This window comes from Pelecanus crispus, chromosome 13 (assembly GCF_030463565.1).
Source record: "Pelecanus crispus isolate bPelCri1 chromosome 13, bPelCri1.pri, whole genome shotgun sequence".
NCBI lineage: Eukaryota > Metazoa > Chordata > Aves > Pelecaniformes > Pelecanidae > Pelecanus > Pelecanus crispus.
The window spans coordinates 15,669,356-15,687,383 of record NC_134655.1 but is presented as its reverse complement, the minus strand read 5'-3'; the positions used below and the strand labels follow the sequence as shown (position 1 = coordinate 15,687,383).

At 48.4% G+C, this 18,028-nt stretch overlaps 1 protein-coding gene across 3 annotated transcripts in view; it reads left to right on the top strand.

Moving 5' to 3' along the window:
• Positions 1-594: 594 nt before the first annotated feature.
• MBNL3 (muscleblind like splicing regulator 3) overlaps positions 595-18,028 on the top strand; it is a 57,821-nt gene continuing 40,387 nt past the window's right edge. For all 3 annotated transcript variants that reach the window (XM_009484469.2, XM_075720883.1, XM_075720884.1), the window contains exon 1: positions 595-1,413. In XM_009484469.2, the coding sequence (XP_009482744.1) occupies positions 1,240-1,413 (174 nt within the window). In that variant the 5' untranslated portion in view covers positions 595-1,239. The remainder of the gene's footprint in view (positions 1,414-18,028) is intronic.

The window sequence follows — 18,028 nt, the reverse complement described above, 5'->3', positions numbered from 1 at the left end:
CAGGCGCGTCGCGTCGCCGCGCCGAGGCTGGACGGAGGCTGAGCTCGGCCCGTCCCCGGCCGGGCGCTGCCGGGCGCCGCGGGGGTCCTCGGGCCTTGGGCCGCCCCGCAGGCCGGGCCGTGGGGCTGAGGCGCCTTTCCGTGCGGCGGGCACAAAACCCAGCGTCTACCAGCCTGGGCCGCTATGAAACGGTCTCTTTTATTGGTCGGCTGCCCGGGCCTGCTGCTGCAACGGTAAACGCCATTGGCCGCTTCCTCCTCCCATGCGCAGCTCGGTGCGGGAAATGCCCCTGGTATCGACAATGGCTGCCGGGGCCGCGCCGCACCGCCGGGGGCCGGGCAGCCCCGCGCCCGCCTGAACGGGGCGACCCTCCGCTCGTGGCTGATTCTATTTCTCTTTTTCCTGCAGGTTGCTGAAAAGTGCCTTTCCTGAAGCCACCGCTGCTTGGATTTCTGTCTAGGGCTGCCTCTCTCTGCCCCTCGCCCCCCTCTCTTTTTAATTCGGCGTTGCTTGCGGTTCGTGCCCTGACGGCAACTCTTCCAGCCTTGCCCTTTTTTTTTTTTTTTTTTTTTTTGCTCCCCATTTACACGCAGTTTGCTCAGCCATTTTATTTTTTTTCCTTCCCCCGAGTATGTAGCAAATATTTAAAAGAAAAGAAAGAAAGAGGAAAAAAAAATTAAGACGTCCTTTTGCTCGTTTTGATGCTCGCGAACCGTAATTTTTAGAAGCAAGAAATAGAAGGAAAAAAAAAACCCCGAAGTTTTCTCCCCAAGGACTGAGACCATTCCACAAACTGAAGTGCTGCCAGCAGCATATGCTTTTTGCAAGAATAATTGAAACCATTAACTGGAGAGCACAGAATTCTTTTGAAAGTCTGCCAGTTATTTGCAAGTAACTTCGGCAGTGGCACAAAATATAACACTTATATTTTAACTTCTACAATTGCACTTTTAGGAGCTGGCCTCTAATTTGATTTTCAGTTGTTCTGATAAGATTTCTATTTTATGATTGGCTTTATGTTTAATTCTTGTTTAAACAAACACGATTTGACTTAAATGAAAACCTAAGTGCTGATGAATAGGAGTTCTACCAAAGCAACAAGTTAGTTATTTCTTCACGTTTAACTTGAATTCACTTTTTTACCCTTTTTTTAAAAAAAAGAAGAAAAAAAAAGATCAGCAGTAAATACTGCCCTGAAGAAGGGTGCGATTGCTTGCATTTGAATTTTTGTTTTTTAATATGGCTGTAAACGTTTCCCTGGTTCGTGATACAAAATGGCTGACGTTAGAAGTGTGTCGAGAGTTTCAGAGAGGTACTTGTTCTCGGTCTGATGCAGAGTGCAAGTTCGCCCATCCGTCACGGAGTTGCCATGTGGAAAATGGTCGAGTTATTGCCTGCTTTGACTCCCTAAAGGTGAGGACTGTCTAACGCGTGCATTACCTAAGCTCACTTGCTTTTCCTTCTCTGCCGAATGGCTCGGTGTGCTGGGGTGTGGGATGTGCAGAACAACTGTTTATTGCTCTGTTTCTGCAGGGAGGATGCTGCTGGTGTGGGATGCAGCTCCTGAAATCTAGGTTGGGTCTGACATCAAGTGCAATTGCCTGGAGTGCCAGGCATCACAGGGACAGAGAGGATTTTATTCAGGGCATTTTCTGATGGTAGTTCAGGTCTGATATAGCTGTTCTTGAAATGGAGAATGTACATTGTGGGCAGCAAATGAAACCGAAATGAGAAAAGTAGAGAACTGAAACCCAGTGCTGTAATTTGTGTCCAGAGCACATTGGCTGCGCATTCGGTGCAGGGATCTGAAATGTGCTTTTAATGAGCAGAAATGAAAGCAGCATTTCAAGATAATGAATCAGCTTTATGTGTATTTCCTGGAGATAGAGTTGCAGATGCACTCTCATGCGGTCCTGTAGATGAGGAACAGCCAAAATGTTTGGAGAGCAGCACTGCCAGGAAAATGGGCGTTGGGAAAATGCTTTCTGCAAGGGACATACTAACACGATGGCTCTGCTAGGCCTGAGTTACAGCTGAGCCTTTCCACTAGTGGTTGTCTTTGCAGAGTTGATTTTTCAGGCAGTAAATGGCTCTTGGTTGCTTGTCAGTGTTGGAGCTCCAGGGGTAACTTTCCAAATTTACCATATATCTGGGGTCTCAGTCGGGGCTGGGGCCGGGGTGCTCGCAGAAGGGGAGATGGGCATCTCTGTTTGGGGTCGCTTCACCACAGTTCTCAGGAAAAGAACATTCACTTTTTTATTTTTTCCCAGGAGTGTGGCTCCTCAATGGTGTTTTAAATAGGATGGTAAAAACCCAGAGACAGTATGGATAACTGATTGCTTTTGAGAACTCTTGACATTGTGTTTAATGTGTTGATCAGAGTAATTAACCTGTTTGAGTTTCTAGAAGGAATCTGGTAAATTTTACAAGCTTAAAAGTTTTCCCTTGAACTTCAACTGTTGCTTGAAAAGATTTGGGTTTATTTTTAAGAACATAATGAGTAACAGAACTGGTGGAATTATGTATGCACAGGTTCAGACCAGGGCTGGATCTGGTGTAACACGGGTTTACCCATTTTATTACTGTTTGTGGCTTCTTCATAGTTTCACTTCTGTTCCCTTTTACCAAGAGGTTCGAGTTTCCTATTTGCGTTCGGTTTTGCTCTTTTTAATCTGATTGTATGCAATGACTCTTAGTTATACAGTGACTTTCAAATGTTCATTTACATTGCTGGTTTGCTGACAGTGAGAGACAAAAATATTTTTATCGGAGGGGGAAAGAAGTCACATTCTTTATGCCCTTGAAACTTCTGAATTGTAGCCAGTGGCAGTGCATATACTTTGAATTAAGAGATTAATATGTTTACATTTTATAGCATTTATTTGTGAAAGGAGTGCTGGCATGCCATGTAAGGTAGTACCATGCCCCTTGCAGAACTTGCCTGACATTTGCAGCATCCTGGGGAGAATTCCCCTGTGCAGCCACCCAGCTTGGCTTGGCTCTGAGCTGCACCGTGGTCCAGGGTCACCCAGTGTGTGATGCTTCCCCATGTGTGCTGCCTGGGGTGCAGTGTCTGCAGCACGCCCAGGTCTCTGTGCTGGCCCTTCTCGGTGCAGCTGGGGCTGTGAGATATGCAGGACCAAGTGTATGGGCAGCTGGGGTTCAAATCCCACCCACTGGCACAAGCGAACACCTCTCCTGCTTCAGTGGTGGGGAATGGGATGGGGAACACCATGTTGAGAAAGCAAAAAAATGCCAAAGGAGTAGAGTATGATCTACAGCTCAGCATGTTTCCTGTGTAACTGGCTGTTAGCTAATGTTCGCATTGCAGTTTCCTCTTGACACAGTAGCAGATGCCAGTATGTGCTAGTTAAGTGGCCTGAATTTTCCAGGGAACAGATTCTCCGGATTTTTCAGGCTTAGGAAAGCCTCGTGGAGGGCTGACAGCTCTGCCTTTGGGAAGTACACTGGGAGGAGAGGTCAGACTGTGCAGAGCACGTGGCCAGGGGTTGATGGTGGGGCTGTTTCTGCACCCCACTTCTCAAACAAGAAGTGAGTCTTGAAGCCCTGCCCTTCCTCCAGCCCCCTGGCCCCGGTTGCTCTCGCTGGGCAGAGCCCCAGTTCTGCTGTGCCATGGAGAGGTGCAGTCCTCAACGCCGCAGCCTCTGTGTGCGTGCGTGTGTGTGTGTGTACACCACGCGTTTCCCAGTGGAGATAACCGCCCTGGTGACTAAACTCTTGAACAATGGTCTTTCTGTTCTTGGGCTGGAGCTGGGCTTGCAAAGCCCTGTTTGCAATGGTATCGACGGGCTCATGGTCATAACGGTGGCCTCCCTTACTTTTGACTAGTGAGATGTTACATTCTTAGACCTGTTAAGAGGCTTTTCTTGCCCATCCTGTGGACGTCTTTGTGCGCTCAGCCGCTGTTTCCCTCCAACAGCTGTTGAACACTGACCCTCTCTCCTGAGGAGGGCTCTATAGCTGCTTAGTGCTCTTTTCATCTTTTCACGCCCTGCATTAGCAGAACATCTGTGTTGCTTTATTGGAGACAGGATATAGGATGCTTGCTGCTAATAAGTTTTTTTTGTCTTGCAGTCACCCAGGGCTTTGTTCAGAGGTTGCTTATCTGCATCCATTGTGTAGTGCTGTTCCTTGGCTTTTTTCTCACAGAGCTCTTAAGCCTGAACAATGCCTTCATACAGGAACTTCTGATAACCCAGCGTACAATGGTTTCACCTCACTGGTCAGGTCATGCACAGCATCTATATGCTTACTGCATCTCACTTCTTTTTTCTTTTTTTCCTCAATCTCATACAGTGGTTCTGCCTCTGTTGCAGTGGTAAGAGCAGTAGTGCTTCCAGAAGCAGTCAGGCTGCCTCGGTGTGGGTTGTTTCATGGGTGAATATGTGCTACCTGTAAGCTTGTGAAGAGCACAGAGGAGTCCTGAAGGTAATGCGGGGGCTTCACTGATGCTCAGGTGGGGTTCTCCAGGGCATGCTCTGGAGGAACATTGCGTGGTTGTGCAGTGCTTTGGTCATGACATACTGAGTCTTGATTAGGTTGCAAGTGCAGGGCTGGATCTTGCTATCCTGAGCTGTGGTTCTTCGAAGGGGGAGTTTGCACATTTGTAGGCAGCAGAAGGAACCTTTCTCAAGCAGATTGATATGAAACTTAAAAATAGTTCCTTGTGAGAAGCTGTTCACAGATTTGAATCAGATGCCAAGAGAGCTTTCACTCTCTACTCGCACTTCCCCCCTCATTATTCTGGAAGAACAGTGTTGTCTGAATTAATTTGTGTGAATGGAAGGGCAAGCTGCGCTGCTTGGTGGAGGGCAGTCCAGAGGCACGAGGGCCAGCCACCGCTGGGCCACCCGCCTTCCAGAAGTGACCACGAGGGCAGTGGCCGATGCTCTGTGGTACCTCCTAGGCAGGCCCCAGTGGCACCTCTCGGACGTTTTGAGCAAAGAGGAGTGTACTGTCGTCGCTGTAAACCCAGATGGTCTGTGGGTTCATTTCCTGGGCTTGGTGTGCACCGTCCCGTGCATAGCTGGTGCTTTTTGCAAGGGTCAGGACACGGTTTGCTGGCTTGTGGCAATTCGTACAAAGGCTTGTCATGGCGCTGTGGTGGGCTGTCTGCAAGCGCTCATCAAGTCATTAACCTTCCTGTTCAGGCTGGATCAGGCGGGCTTGGTATGAGCCTGTCTGATTCTTAATTCCCTGGCCAGTAAATCGTTAACTGTGTTCTTTGGTTTCTAAAGATGTCAGGAAGGAAAAAAAGCACCTTCTTTTGTCACTAGAAATACTATTGAGCAGTAAGCTGAGAGACGGGTATTAGGAGATAGCGACGTATTATATAAAAATATATGCACGTAATGCACACCAGGTGTTCACAGGGGCTTTGATTTATACTGCTCACAGTTTGGGTATCTGCACTATGGACTCATGGTTTAAAAAAAAATATTACAAGCCCAGCTTTGTGGGGTGTTGCATTGTTTTTTTAAAAATTTGCTTTATGAATGTAGATATTTCCATATGCAAATCAAAGTTTTGAAAAGCATTTTGAAAGACAGAAAATGGTGTGGTGAAGATTTCAGGGGTATGAATTTTGACTTTGGGATGTCTAAAAAACATTGTTAAGCTATTGGGTGTTTCAAAGCAGTTCTATATAAAAAAAAGGCGAGTTGTCTGTGAACAGGCATAAAATCAGGAACTAAAAGTACAGTTTTGTCTAAATTGTTTTCTAGAAGTGTTATTATCTGGTAATAGTATTCAAAGTCCCATGGCATTCTAAAAAGTTCACTGTGCTTGGGCAATAAACGTACCATATGATCTTGAAACTGGTGTACCTGAGGCTGTTCCTTATAGTTTTCATGCTAATTTGTACCTGTTTTATGCTGACTTCACTAGAACTATTTCTGACTGTTACTGGTTTGCAATCAAATCTTTTTTCTTTTTTTTTTTATTTTCCATTTAAGTAACTCCAAACTGGGAAACAACTAAAAACACCCACTAAACTTAGCATATGGTTACACTCTTACAGAGGAAGAAGAAAGCAAACAAAGCCATAGAGATATTTTTGGAGACACTCTGACTGCACGTCTCAGTGTAATGGAGATGCAAATAAACCAGATGAACAATGTTGAGCCAAGTCACCTTTGTGAGAAACCTTTACTTTCCATCAATCATTAAGGCACTTACCTGCGTAGCGACAGCATTTGGTGATGAGAAGTAGATTTGCAGCAGCTTTCTGTCTTGTCTGGATGCTCGTGTGTCTTACTGCACATCATAAGTGCTTTTTATAACTACTGAATCAAACATCTAAAAGTGGGGGGAAAATGTATTTAGACTTATTTATAAGAACTGTTGCTATTGTATTTTTCTTAGAGTGGCACTTCAAGGAGAATAAGAGAGCTTAAATAAAAAAAGAATATTTAGGTCTGATCCCTTCTTGTGTATGGGTTACAACAAGCTCCATGTTTTCGCAGTGTAATTTAATTGGCACACGTGCTGTGTATACTCTCTGTGATGTCTCCAGAAGGTTTTTGGGCACAGCTGTGGGATGGAGACTGCTGATGGAGAAGCTCACCTGGTGGTGCCTGTGACTGAGCATCTCCCAAGCCTGCCCCGGTGTCTGGACTGCAGATGCTCTCTGTTGGGGTCTGGCTGGTTACTTGGATGGTGTGTGACCTCCCTAGGCATGCTCAACTTTCCAGGGAAAGATACACCTTGTTGCTTTAATCTGCCTAACTGATCTTTCTGTAGGACAGAGGTCTGTGCAGAGCATGTTTGATTTCGTAGCATTATCCATAGGTTTCTCTGATGTCCCAGCAGCCTCAATTTATCTGTGACTTTTTGACAGCTGAACCATGACAGATGAGCACTGGTGAATCTTGCTATCGTGGTTTAATAGGTTGCTGCCCTGAGCTGTCCCTTTGCTTCTCTATTGCAGGTTACTGCCTCTACAGCAGGGTTAGCAGGAGGACAGAGTGCCTTAGGTGCTGAACATGAAGTCCAGTGTCTGAGCTGAAATCCCCTTGGTCCTGGTCTGTGTGCAGAGGTGCTAGGTGATGACTGCATGTAACTGGAAACAGGCTGGTGTTACCTGGTGACTGCTGCAGGGACAGTAATAGTCAGCAAGGGGCAGGAAGGTCTTATTCATTACAGCTGTTTGCAAAGATGTAAGGCAGGAACTCCTTGTCTATGCTTTAAAGCAAGCAGGTGATTTTTGAGGTGTGCTGTGGAGGGAGAAGGGATTGGCCCTGTCCTTATCTCCATTAGGTCCTTCCGGTGTTGTCCAGGGGTAACATGACAAGAAAGACAGGATGTTAGGTTTCCTGGTGCATAGTCTAGTTTTGGTGCCACCCTGGAGGGGTGCTCCCTTATTAGCTCATTGCTGGAATAATGGAGGAAGTCCTGGAAGTACTGTGTAGCTCTGATGGTAACCATGAGAAGTGAGACCCATCCCAGCATAGAGGGCTTCTTGGGGGCTCCTGGAGGTACAAGCTGGAGGGGCCACACTGTTCACTGCCAGTCAGCCAGTACAGAGGTTGCTGCCGACAGTACAGAGGTGGATGTTAAGAGTCTGTGAGGAAGTTTGCAGGGAGTCATCTGAAAGGAAATGCCCTCCAAAGCTATCAGTGTGACACTTGTAGTAGTAGCAGTAGTTAAATACTTGGAGTTCACATTTTCTTAATTGATTAGCCTTGGGCAACTTCCTCCTGAAAAGTGTTTGTCCCTCATATGCCAGATTGGCCTACCTAACAGACCTCGGACTCTTATTCATGTGGAGGGTGCATACTAGATAAATTCGGGTATTTGCTTTGCAGTGGGTGCTTGGCAAATCTAAGCATCTGTGTTGCTTTCCCCATGTAAAGCTGTAGGACTGTTGTACAGGCTTCGTCAACGTGGAGACGTTCATCAACTAATATCGGTAACAGTGAAAGTCACTTCTGCGCATTTTTCTCCCTGTCTGCCATGTTTTCCTGTGGAGAGGAGTATGTCTCTTCCTGCCGTCCTCTCCCACCTCTGGTAGATCTCTTGCGTTGTCCCACATCTGACTCCTTTGATGGCACAAGGCAATGTGACTCTTCCCCTGCCCCGTGCGTGGTATTGCCGAAGCCAGGCCTGGCAGTGAGAGACTCCAAGGCGGTCGTCTTGCCCTTGGGGTGGCTCTGGCCTGGTGAGTATCAAAGCATCAGTGGGGAAGGACCCTGGTGGGTCTTTGGTGCCCATCTTGTGCAGCAAGGTGAACTCAGTGGGACTCCTCTTCTGCCCTCCCCTGGGTACCCGTAGGCGGAGTGTCTTGGCAGCCCTCCTGGAGTGCCCGAGGGGTGGGCAGCCCCCGCTGGGGCGAGGCTGGGGTTTGACTCATCAGGGGAACACTGAACGGATCTCCTGTCTGTGGCAGTGCATGGTCACAGGGTAACACCAGGTCCGGCCTTGTGTTTGTAGAAATGTCTTCTAAAGGTCTTCTGTTTCTGAACGTGGAGAGCACTGTCTGTGCCCCAGACCTCCTGACCCCACATATCTCCTGAGGGCTTGCCCACAAAGGGGCAGATGCCTTTGCTGTTGCCCAATGTTCGGAGGTGCCAGTCTCATGCGTGGTGTCGCTGGGTTAGGTTCAAGAGGCTGGCAGAGGTGCGGGTGCAGGCTGGCACGTTGGGGGGCACTCTTGGTGCAAGGGGCAGGCACAGGACCACTGTCCTTTTCTTTCTTCCTGCAGCTAATGAATTAATTTATTACAGCTTTTCCTTGGGCCTCAGACTTGTGTGCATTTTCCCTTGAACATGTTGGAAAGCAGAGCGGTGGCTACAAATTTGTTCTGAGACCGCACTTTGGAGGCCAGCCTCTTTGGGGAGGCAGGCCAAGCAAATTCAGCAGAGGCGTTTTCCTGCCAGCCTCGCCTCTCCTCACCAGCCAGCCCTGGCCATGCAGGGCCTCTGCTCCTGTGTGCAGCTCACATTGCCCCGGTCTTCTCCCTGTGGCGTGAGCAAACCACCATCCCCAAAGGATAAAGCCAGTAGCATTTACATTATTATTATCAGCCAAGAGTAACCTTGGTTTTCTGGTTGGGAAGATGATGGTAAAGTGCTGACTGCTGCTCACACTTGCCTAAAAAAGCAGGAGAGAAATTCTTTTGGGATGTGACTCTAAAGCCTTCTGAGCTGCTGCGTGCACTTAAGCAGATACATTTTGAAACCTTTTATGGGCATATTGCAATGGTGCACTGGCCATGGCATGCCACCTCCTGCTCCTGAGGCTTACTTTCCTTTTTTAAGGGCAAAGCCCTCCAGATTGAGGTTCCAGTTCTGCAAAATACTTAAGCCTGATTTTAAGCACTGTAGAATTCCTGTGGGCAGCAAAGAGCTCCTTGTGCTGAAGTGAGCTGTTGCATCAGGTTTTGAGAGAGGGAAATGGTCCTCAGTCATTCTCCAAAGGGGGAGAACTGCCTGTGGTCATCTCCTCTGCCATCTTTTGGCTTTCCAGTTTGGGAGAGTTTCTTTGCACATGCTCAGCGCTCGCACCTGGAGCTTGCAGTCCTGCCAAGTCTGCTTGGATCTGCAAGCACAAGCTCTGTGCCTGTGACCCAGTGCAAATGCAATGCAGTCCTCTGCAAGCCCCAGGGGTTTCCTCTGCACTGGAAGGAGGGAGATGGGGTGCTGAAGCCCAGCTAGCAAGCTGCGGCAGCTCTTGCATTTACTCTTGCGTGGCTGTGAGTCAGAAGTTGGCCAAGGGAGCACAGAGGGCTGTGTGTTTGTACGGTAAGCTCTGGCACCTCAACGGGTGCCGTGCTACAAGACGTGGCACTGCCAGATCCACGTGCGGGAGGAAGTTCAAGCTTTACATCTTCCAGTCCTGATCTGTAGCAGTAGCTAACACTGGGATTCAAATAGATGCCCCAAACCTGCAAGTCCCTATCCCTGGAGAGAGTTTGGGGCGAAGAGGATCCTTGTAAACATGGAGCCACACTTGGCCACGGTGTCCTGTCTTGCTGCTGTGTCAGTGCAGCTGCCTAGCTACTTCTCTCACTCATGATTGTATTAGCCCAGCACAGCCAGCTGAGGGAAAGGCAGTGGAAGATGCCTTCGAGGAGAATGACTCTGAACGAGCATGTGGAGTTGGTGGATTTCTTCAGTGGCATAGCATCGGTTTCATGTAGTAATCCCTTTGCTGACAATAGCTTTCTGCCACTTGGTTCACCCATCTGAAGGAGAGTGCAGTAACATGCATTTATGTAATTGAGCTGTTTGGAAGCTTTAAAACAAATGTAAACAAGATGTGCCAGGCTTTCTGGAGAGCCCATCATCTGACATCTCCCACAGAGCATTTAAATAAGTGGTTAGATTTCCAAGTGAGGAGCTGAGCTCTTTGAAAATATGCCCCTATAAATACTGTTATGCTGGTATTAAAATAAATGCTTTGAGGCACTTGGGTGAATGTTGCCCTATACAGGCACAGTTTTACTTGTGGCTTATTAATGTTGTTTTATTGCTGTTTGTAGAACAGCAGAGAACCAGGCACTGACTCCCTTCTTTGCCCCATGTAGCCTCTCATGCCATGTCTGGTGATGGGCTTTTGATTAGAGGAAAGGCCAAGGATTTGGAAAGCCAGCTTTCAAAGCCTTGCAATGAGGCGGGCTGCTTTAAAGCGTTGTAATGTCAGTCTCTGTGCCTAATTGCACTTTTTGACCTCACAGGAGCAGTACAAAGAAAATGCCTTTGAAGACTGAGTGGAGCTGAGCTACTGTAGTAACAAGACTCTGGGTGTTTTAGACAGATGTCCTAACTGAGTAAGCATTTCAAACCCTGGCTCCTTCTAAATGAATAGCTACCAAACATGGTTAGTTCTTCCGCAGGTTTACTCGTCTGTTACAAAAGCCCCCTCTCATGTAATGGCAGTGAAAATATTCAGCTTAACCATAGCTAACATGTTAGGATAATAAAAATCTTTCTGCTGTCCATGTAGTAGAAAGTGCATGGCACAAAAGTAATGCTGATCTCTGCTCTCAGCAGCCTTGGAGCTTTACTTCTGACTCTGAACATCTGGTTAGTGTTTGGCCCTGGTTTTGGGTTTCGGTGATGTGGTTACTTGGTGTCCCCGCTGTCAGAGGAGTTGGAGGCTGTTGATGCTGGAGGGATGGATTTTTAACCTCTAACTCTGCTTTTTACCTCCTCTGTCTGAAGCCAGCACCTGGGCATGGCTCTGTGCTGTTCTCTGTGTGCTTGAGCTCCGAGCTGGAGAGCTGGGAGCTGGAGGTTTCTTTCTGCAACGTTTTGCTTAACGCTGTGGGGAAGGTGCGTATGCCTGAGGGGGGACAATTGGCTTGCTGGGATGTGAGTGTACTCAGACCAAGTTTGTAGTGAAATTTTACGGCAGATGGCCCGCTTACAATGCAGGATATTATTAGAACCATGATCAGTGCTAATAAGGTCATTGGCAGTGGGGGAGGAGGTTGGTGTCTGACCTTGTTTGAAAGGTGGAAGCCTGTTCTCTGGGGGGGACGTTTTCTCTTATTGTACTGGAATGTGAACGTTTAAAACTAATCTGGCTGCACAGTAGAGAGAAGGACCCACTGCCCAGCCCAGCATGCTGGCCATGCTGCTAGCCCCCAGCCCTCACTGAGGTGGGTGTGCAGAGAACTATTAAACAGTGGAGACAAATTCTGCTTTAATTAACAGTCCCGAGAATGGGAACCAGAGCAGTTTAGCTAGTCCTACAGACTGGGTATGGTATCACAAGGCATTGCCCAGTCAGGTGAGTGATTAGTGGTGTGCACTGAGTTTTATCATGCCTCTGAACATACTCTGCAATAACACAGCACTTGCTTTTAGTTGATCTCTCCTACACAGGTATCAAAAAAAAAAAGCCCCAACATAACCACTACAGACAAGAGTGTTGGGATCAGCTGAGTTCCATTAGTGATGCCCACATTTCTGCCCAGCAGTAGCCACACCAGGTTCTGATGAGTTTTTAAGCCATTAGCTTAAACTGTGCTGTTTTAACTTGATTTGTCTACTTCCTTCTGCTTTGAGTGAGCGGCCCCAGGGTGCTGTGAGCAGTTCTGGGTGCTTATTGAGAGAAAACAGCTCTCAAACAGAGGGGCAGTTGGGAAAGCATGGGGGAGCTGGCTGGGGTGGAGGAGGTGGCCAGGCTGCAGCCAGCCTGCCTGAGAGTGCAGCCATCATTAGACAGTGCTTCCCTAAGTCCTTATTATCCGCAGGGGCACGGCTGATGCTGGGAACAGTCACACGGAGATTAGGTCCTTAAAGAGCCCCGCCACAACCGAGCAAAGTTTGAAATCAAAACCTCAGCATGTAATCCTAACTGTGCTGGCCGATCCTGCTGACCGGCGTTTCTTCCTCTTGCTGTCAGCTCCTGAAGGATCAGAGCGTGAGTAAAGCTTGCTTTCTCGCCATTAAGTGATGCTTGATCCCGCATGGTCAGTTTGTGCAGTGTTGTGCTGCGTGCAGTGCTTGTGCTCTGCTCCTGGGGTCCCTTCCACGTGGTGCTGCAGATGCCAAGTGCTGGATGAGTATGGGAGGAGGAAGCGAGAGCCTCACAGGGTTGGACATTTCAGCCCATGCAGTAGCGCTTGAGTAGCCAGGGCAGCAGGGAGTTGGAAGCCGGACATGTAGATGAGCCTTGAAGGAGGGCTTGGAAAGCCGTCCAGATATGGCAGAGGTGATGGTGTTCGAGGTCAGCTGTAGGAAGGGAAGTGCCTTCCTCCCTGTGAGGCAATCTTGTTTCATAAAACAGCGGATTTCCAAGATAGAGAGTTGTCTTTGGGGGGATGTCGCTTCTTCCCAAATGCTGTTAAGGATGCACCTGGTGCTTTCTGCAGGAGCCCTCCCAAATCTTGCTCCCATGGTGCAAGACTTGCAGCCTTATGCTCTGTTTCTTCTTTCTGCTCTGTTTCCTCCACCCCTCTGGGCTTATGTGTCCCTGAGCCCTCCTGCAGCTCTCCTGTCCTCTCCATCCCTGTTAGGTGTGGTGTCCGCGGGGACTGAACAAGGCAACCCAGGAAGTCTCTTGCCCTCCGTCTCTCCTGTTGCTTCAGAAGTCATTTTTATTTCTCGGTGCACCTGGTGTACTTGCAGATGAAGAAATAATCATCACGGTTACCTCCCCACAGACTTTGGCTCCCCGCTGTGTCAGTCGTGTTGCCTATAAAGCCTCCATGGCGTGCTGCAGGGTGGGAGCTGGAGCAAGGCAAGCAGGCTGAGTGACTCGGAGGCGCTCGGAGCAGGAGAGCCGTCAGGGTTGATAAAAGCAGGACAGAGATGTCTGAAACCTTCACCCAGCTGTGAGAGACAGCAGCGAGGGAAGGAGGTGGGGGTGACTCTGGGGAGGAATGGAGCGGCTCCCCAGGGCACTCTCCCGCGGGACGGGGGAGCTTGGGGATGCGGCAGGGACCCCTGCCACCCATCGCTGACGGCTTTATCAGCATCTGCTGGCTGGTGCAGCGCAGTGGGACGCAGATTACCCTGCAGCGCCAGCACAGCCTCCCTGCCAGCTCTGCGTCACGCTTCTGTCACCGGAGCCCACTCAAACTGCTCCTGCGCCACAGTTGGGAGAGTTGAGGGGGGAAAAAAGTCCCTTGGGGGCTGAGAGGCAAATGGGCAGGATTACTTTTAGCTAGCGATGCAGAGATGGGAAGGGCAGGCTGCCAGGAGGCAGCTCAGAAAGCACCAAGGGCATCGCAGCCGCAGCTGCAGCAGTCCAGCACGGAGCGGCTGGCATGCAGTCTTGGTGTTGCTGAGGCTTCCCCTAGCCACCTGGGGTTTTTCCAGCAAGTCTGGTGTATTTAGACTGAAAACTCTTCAGGCTGGGACCGTCTCATTCTGTGTTTGGGTAGTAATCAGAGCAGGACCCTGAGCTTTGTAGCATCGATGAGTATTTGTATTCCCACAGCCAAAAATCCCCTGCTGTGGCCTTGTGTGATAAAGTACAGATTGAATTAAGAGGATTTTCATTGTTACTGTTTTGTATTTCTCTGCGCGGGTTTTTTGAAGAGTCCACGGTAATGTAAAATCTTTAGAAGTCTTTACTCAGAATAGAGCTCACATTAGCTAGGACAGAAACACCACTGAAAATTTTGTTGTTGTTGTTTTGATTGTGCTAATCCTCAGAGAATGATTTTTAAGCATCCTTTCAGAGCTTAGCCTAGCCAGAGGGAAAGTGTTAGTACTTTCCTTAATACTACTTCTTTCTTTCTATCAGAGGTGCTTGCACAAAAGTTTGCACAGGGATTTCCGCCGGGTCCCTATCAGAAGTCCATCTATCTCTGTTTAAGTGAGTGAGAGCATTTTTTCCAGCCGGGTGTTCACTGACGTCAGCGCCCGGTTGTGCTGCATTCCAGACTCACTAATGACACTGGAGCTTCTTTGCAGCTACTCCTCTCACGTGGCTGGAGAGGCTGCAGATGTCCTCAGGAAAGGTCACTCTTCCTTGCAGAAAAAATCTCTCCTAACCCGATCTGGTATGGGCCCATCTCACCTAAAAGCAAATGAATATTTGCACTGCAGCTGGCTCATCCTGGCTGTACCCGACCAGGGCAGTGAAAGGTCTTTTTCTTGTTGCCCCTTTAGGAAGGGATTGTGCTGTGTCTGAAGGTATCTCTTGTCAGTGGCAGAAGCAGAATACATGAGGTCAGGTGTCTGCCTGCCTGCCTTAAGGAAGTCATGTTGTCGAGATTGCTTTCTAATAGAAAACAGCCTTTAAAAGCTAATCCTTGCATTCCTCCTCATCTACAAAAGGTTGAGCATCAGGCGGTCTATACTGCACTGGTGACCAGGACAAGGATAAGCAGCTCAGAGTAGAAGTTGAGGGCAGGAGTTTGGATAGCAGAGCAGTAATACGGAAAGGGCAGAAAAACCCCACAGTAATTTGATCAGTTTGCTTTTTGTGACTGAACCCTGAATAAGCAAGCATGTCCACATGGATATGCTTTAGTTGCTTCTACCTCCCCCAGCTTTTCTCTTCTGCTCTCAAACCTAAATAAGTGAATCTGGCAGTTATTAAAAACACAAACTCCAAAACCCCAAGCAAATGAAATGAAAGCCCTGATTAATTCCATTCCTGTTGGTCTGCTGGGACAGACGGACGGACGGACACACATGCATGCACCCACACAACACATTCCTTTCTTAGCTGTTCTGGCACTTACACCAGTGCCACTCAGAGGAGGATTTAGGCCAGAATTTCTGGCAGGGCAAAAGTTGCATCCTGTAGGTGAAAGTGGATACATCCACCCAGTAAGGCTGTACAGCCTTTTCAGTGTCCTGTCCTACAGCTTTGTTACAGGAGAGGGAGCAGATCTAATCAGCGGCTACATGGAATTAACCTTTCAGCATCTGAAATGATGGCTTCTACAAAATGCATTATCTGTTAATCCCCATTCCTGGCATTGCATGGTGAAAACAGAACTCTGTTTCTAGATTTTGGGGTCTTTGGGCTCTACATCATATAGTGACTCTAAATTCTGGGTCTGTAGGTCAGCATGGAGTACAGGACGAGCAGAAAGCCTCCTTGAGCAGCCTGCCTTGCAGCCTTCCATGTTGACTTAGGCTGTGGGGAGGGTTCATTGCTTGACTCCATGCAGTTAGGAGCAAGACCACACTTTGGTTGAGCTAGGTAGGGAGTGTGAATCTGCACAGAGCCTCACGAGACTTGATAACAGACTGGGGGAACAGGGAGGGGTCTGTGAGGAGTGTTGTAATTAGGACAAGTAGAAGTTTTGCTTTGGCTGAGGCTGTTTTAATAAATCCATCATAAATTAACAGGTTTTCAGATACTGGCACAGACTTTGGCATCCCGTCCCTTAAGGTTGGCAGCCTGCGTGGTACTTGTGACTAGTGCATGTGAACTGTGGTCAAATATGTCCCACTGCTTGCAGTTTTAGCCCAACTTTGTTATTGCAAAATTCTCGTTTTGTCCGTAGAGATGGCAGTGCATTATCTTTGGCATTGCAAGCTCATCGTGTTTACCTCCATGGAAAAAGGCCTGTCCTGTTGCCACTGCAGCTTACTGTGCTGCTCTGTGGGCTCAAGTCCTAACAAACATTTACATTGCCTTAACCTCCCTTTCACTTGAGATGGTAGCAAAGATCGGTCACATATCTGCTTTCTAGTGCCAGGCACTTCTTAAAGAGCACTTCTGAAGGTGTTTTCTTAAAAGAAAAATCCCCTCTGTGACTTAAATGTGCATACATTACTGGCTGTAATAACACGCTAAAACAGATCAGTCTGCAAAAGCTAACCAAGGTGGAATATTTGCCTAGGGCAAGGCAGGCTTGCTTTTTCTTTTTGTTTGGTTTTTTTCTTTGTTTTTCTTCCTTCCTTTCTCTTCAAGCCTTGCTGCCTCCTAGATGAAGGAGGGCTGTGATTCAATGTTGCTTGGCCTGGATGCCCTCTTTGGAAGCCAGGGCCCGTGTGAGATGTGTGGTCCTGGCCTGCTGTGCTTAGCAGGCTGCAAGAGCTCTCTTGAAAGTGCTTTTTGTATCTGCACCTTTAATCCTATGACCAGCAGCAAGTTCATTGTACCATGGGCGTGAAATCTGAGGCCTGGCATGGACTGGAAAGATTTGGGGTCCTTGCTTGGAGATGAGTGAGGGCATGTGGTGTTGGTGGCACACAGTCAACCCTTCTCCTTCTGGTCTGGTAGCTTCTCTGCTAGGCTGGAGCGAAGGGGAGGTGGGGTGCTGTGGACAAACCTGCCTGGCACATCTGGCTGAAACAGGAGCACGGGGCCACAGCTTGGTCTTTGGTGGACCTAACTGTAGCCAGAGAGGCACGGCTGTGGGAGAAAGTGGCTGGCGGGGTGGGCTTCAGTGTGTGGCAGGGAAGAGATGAATGGGAAGCAGCAAAGGGAGCCGAGCAATGGGACAGAGAGAAGTGAGAGTCGAAGAAGAGCTAGGGGCGTCAGTGGGAAGCCATCAGGGTGAGGGGCAGGGGGAGCTGGCTTTGCTCTGTGCTCTTGGGCAGATCTTAGCCAAGAGCAGAAAGGTGTCATCTGCCTTGGAGCATCAGACCCCTGAGCTCTGACAGACGTCTGGGAACAAATCTTGGCTTGCAGAGGCAACTGAGGGCATCACCCTCTGCTGTACCTGCCTGCTCCCCTGCGGTCACCTCCTTCAGTGGCTTAAGCTAATGCGCAGAGGGACTGTAGTGTCCTGTTCTGACATCTCTTGGTGTTTCCAGCCGATGGGTGGAAAGCCGGGGTGGCAGTGCCATGGTGTGCCCCAGCAGGAGTCATCAGCATGCTCAGCAGAGCCCAGCCAGCATCCTTCCCTGCTCAGGGCGCTGCTGCGTTACCCCCTGGCAGCCCCTCAGTAGCTGAGGCTGGAGCGCATCCTGCAGAGTTATTTTTTCCAGACTGAAGAATTCTCCCTGGGAATTGTCAGCCCAGATGGAATCATTTTTTTTAAAGTTTCTTTTCATTATTTTTTGAAAACCAGGAATCTGTTTATGCCCATTAAGCTGTTGTTTTCTGAGCAAAGCAACAACACAAACAAAAATTGGGCTAATCCTCAGTTGGTAAACTGTTATATTCTGCCAAGTTCTAAAAAAAAAAAAAAAGAAAAACCAAACCCCAAAAAAACCCTAAACCCAGCCACACACAAATCTCCTTTTATTTGCAGTTTCATTTTGCTCTCCAAAACACAGTGAGAATGAGGTTTTCTGAGCATGGCTTTGCCCTCTGCAGGACAGGAGGGAGGGTTTGGGTCAGACACTTGGTTATCAGTCTCTGTGCTTCCCTGTTTGCCTTCTCCCTTGTGTAAACTCAAGAAGCAAGGCCACCAGAGGTGGTCATGCGTCAGATATTTGTATTCATGAACACAGTGCTTTAACATTTATTCTCCTGGGCTTTAATGTACTTTGCTTGGTTCTGTGTACGTGTGGTTTGCCTGCTGCAATTGTAATATTCAACAGACACTGTAGGTAGAGGAAGGTCAGAAGCATCAACTTTCCATATGACCTTGACAGATTCAATCAGCCGGTGAAAGTTGTAGAATTGGATTATGGGATTT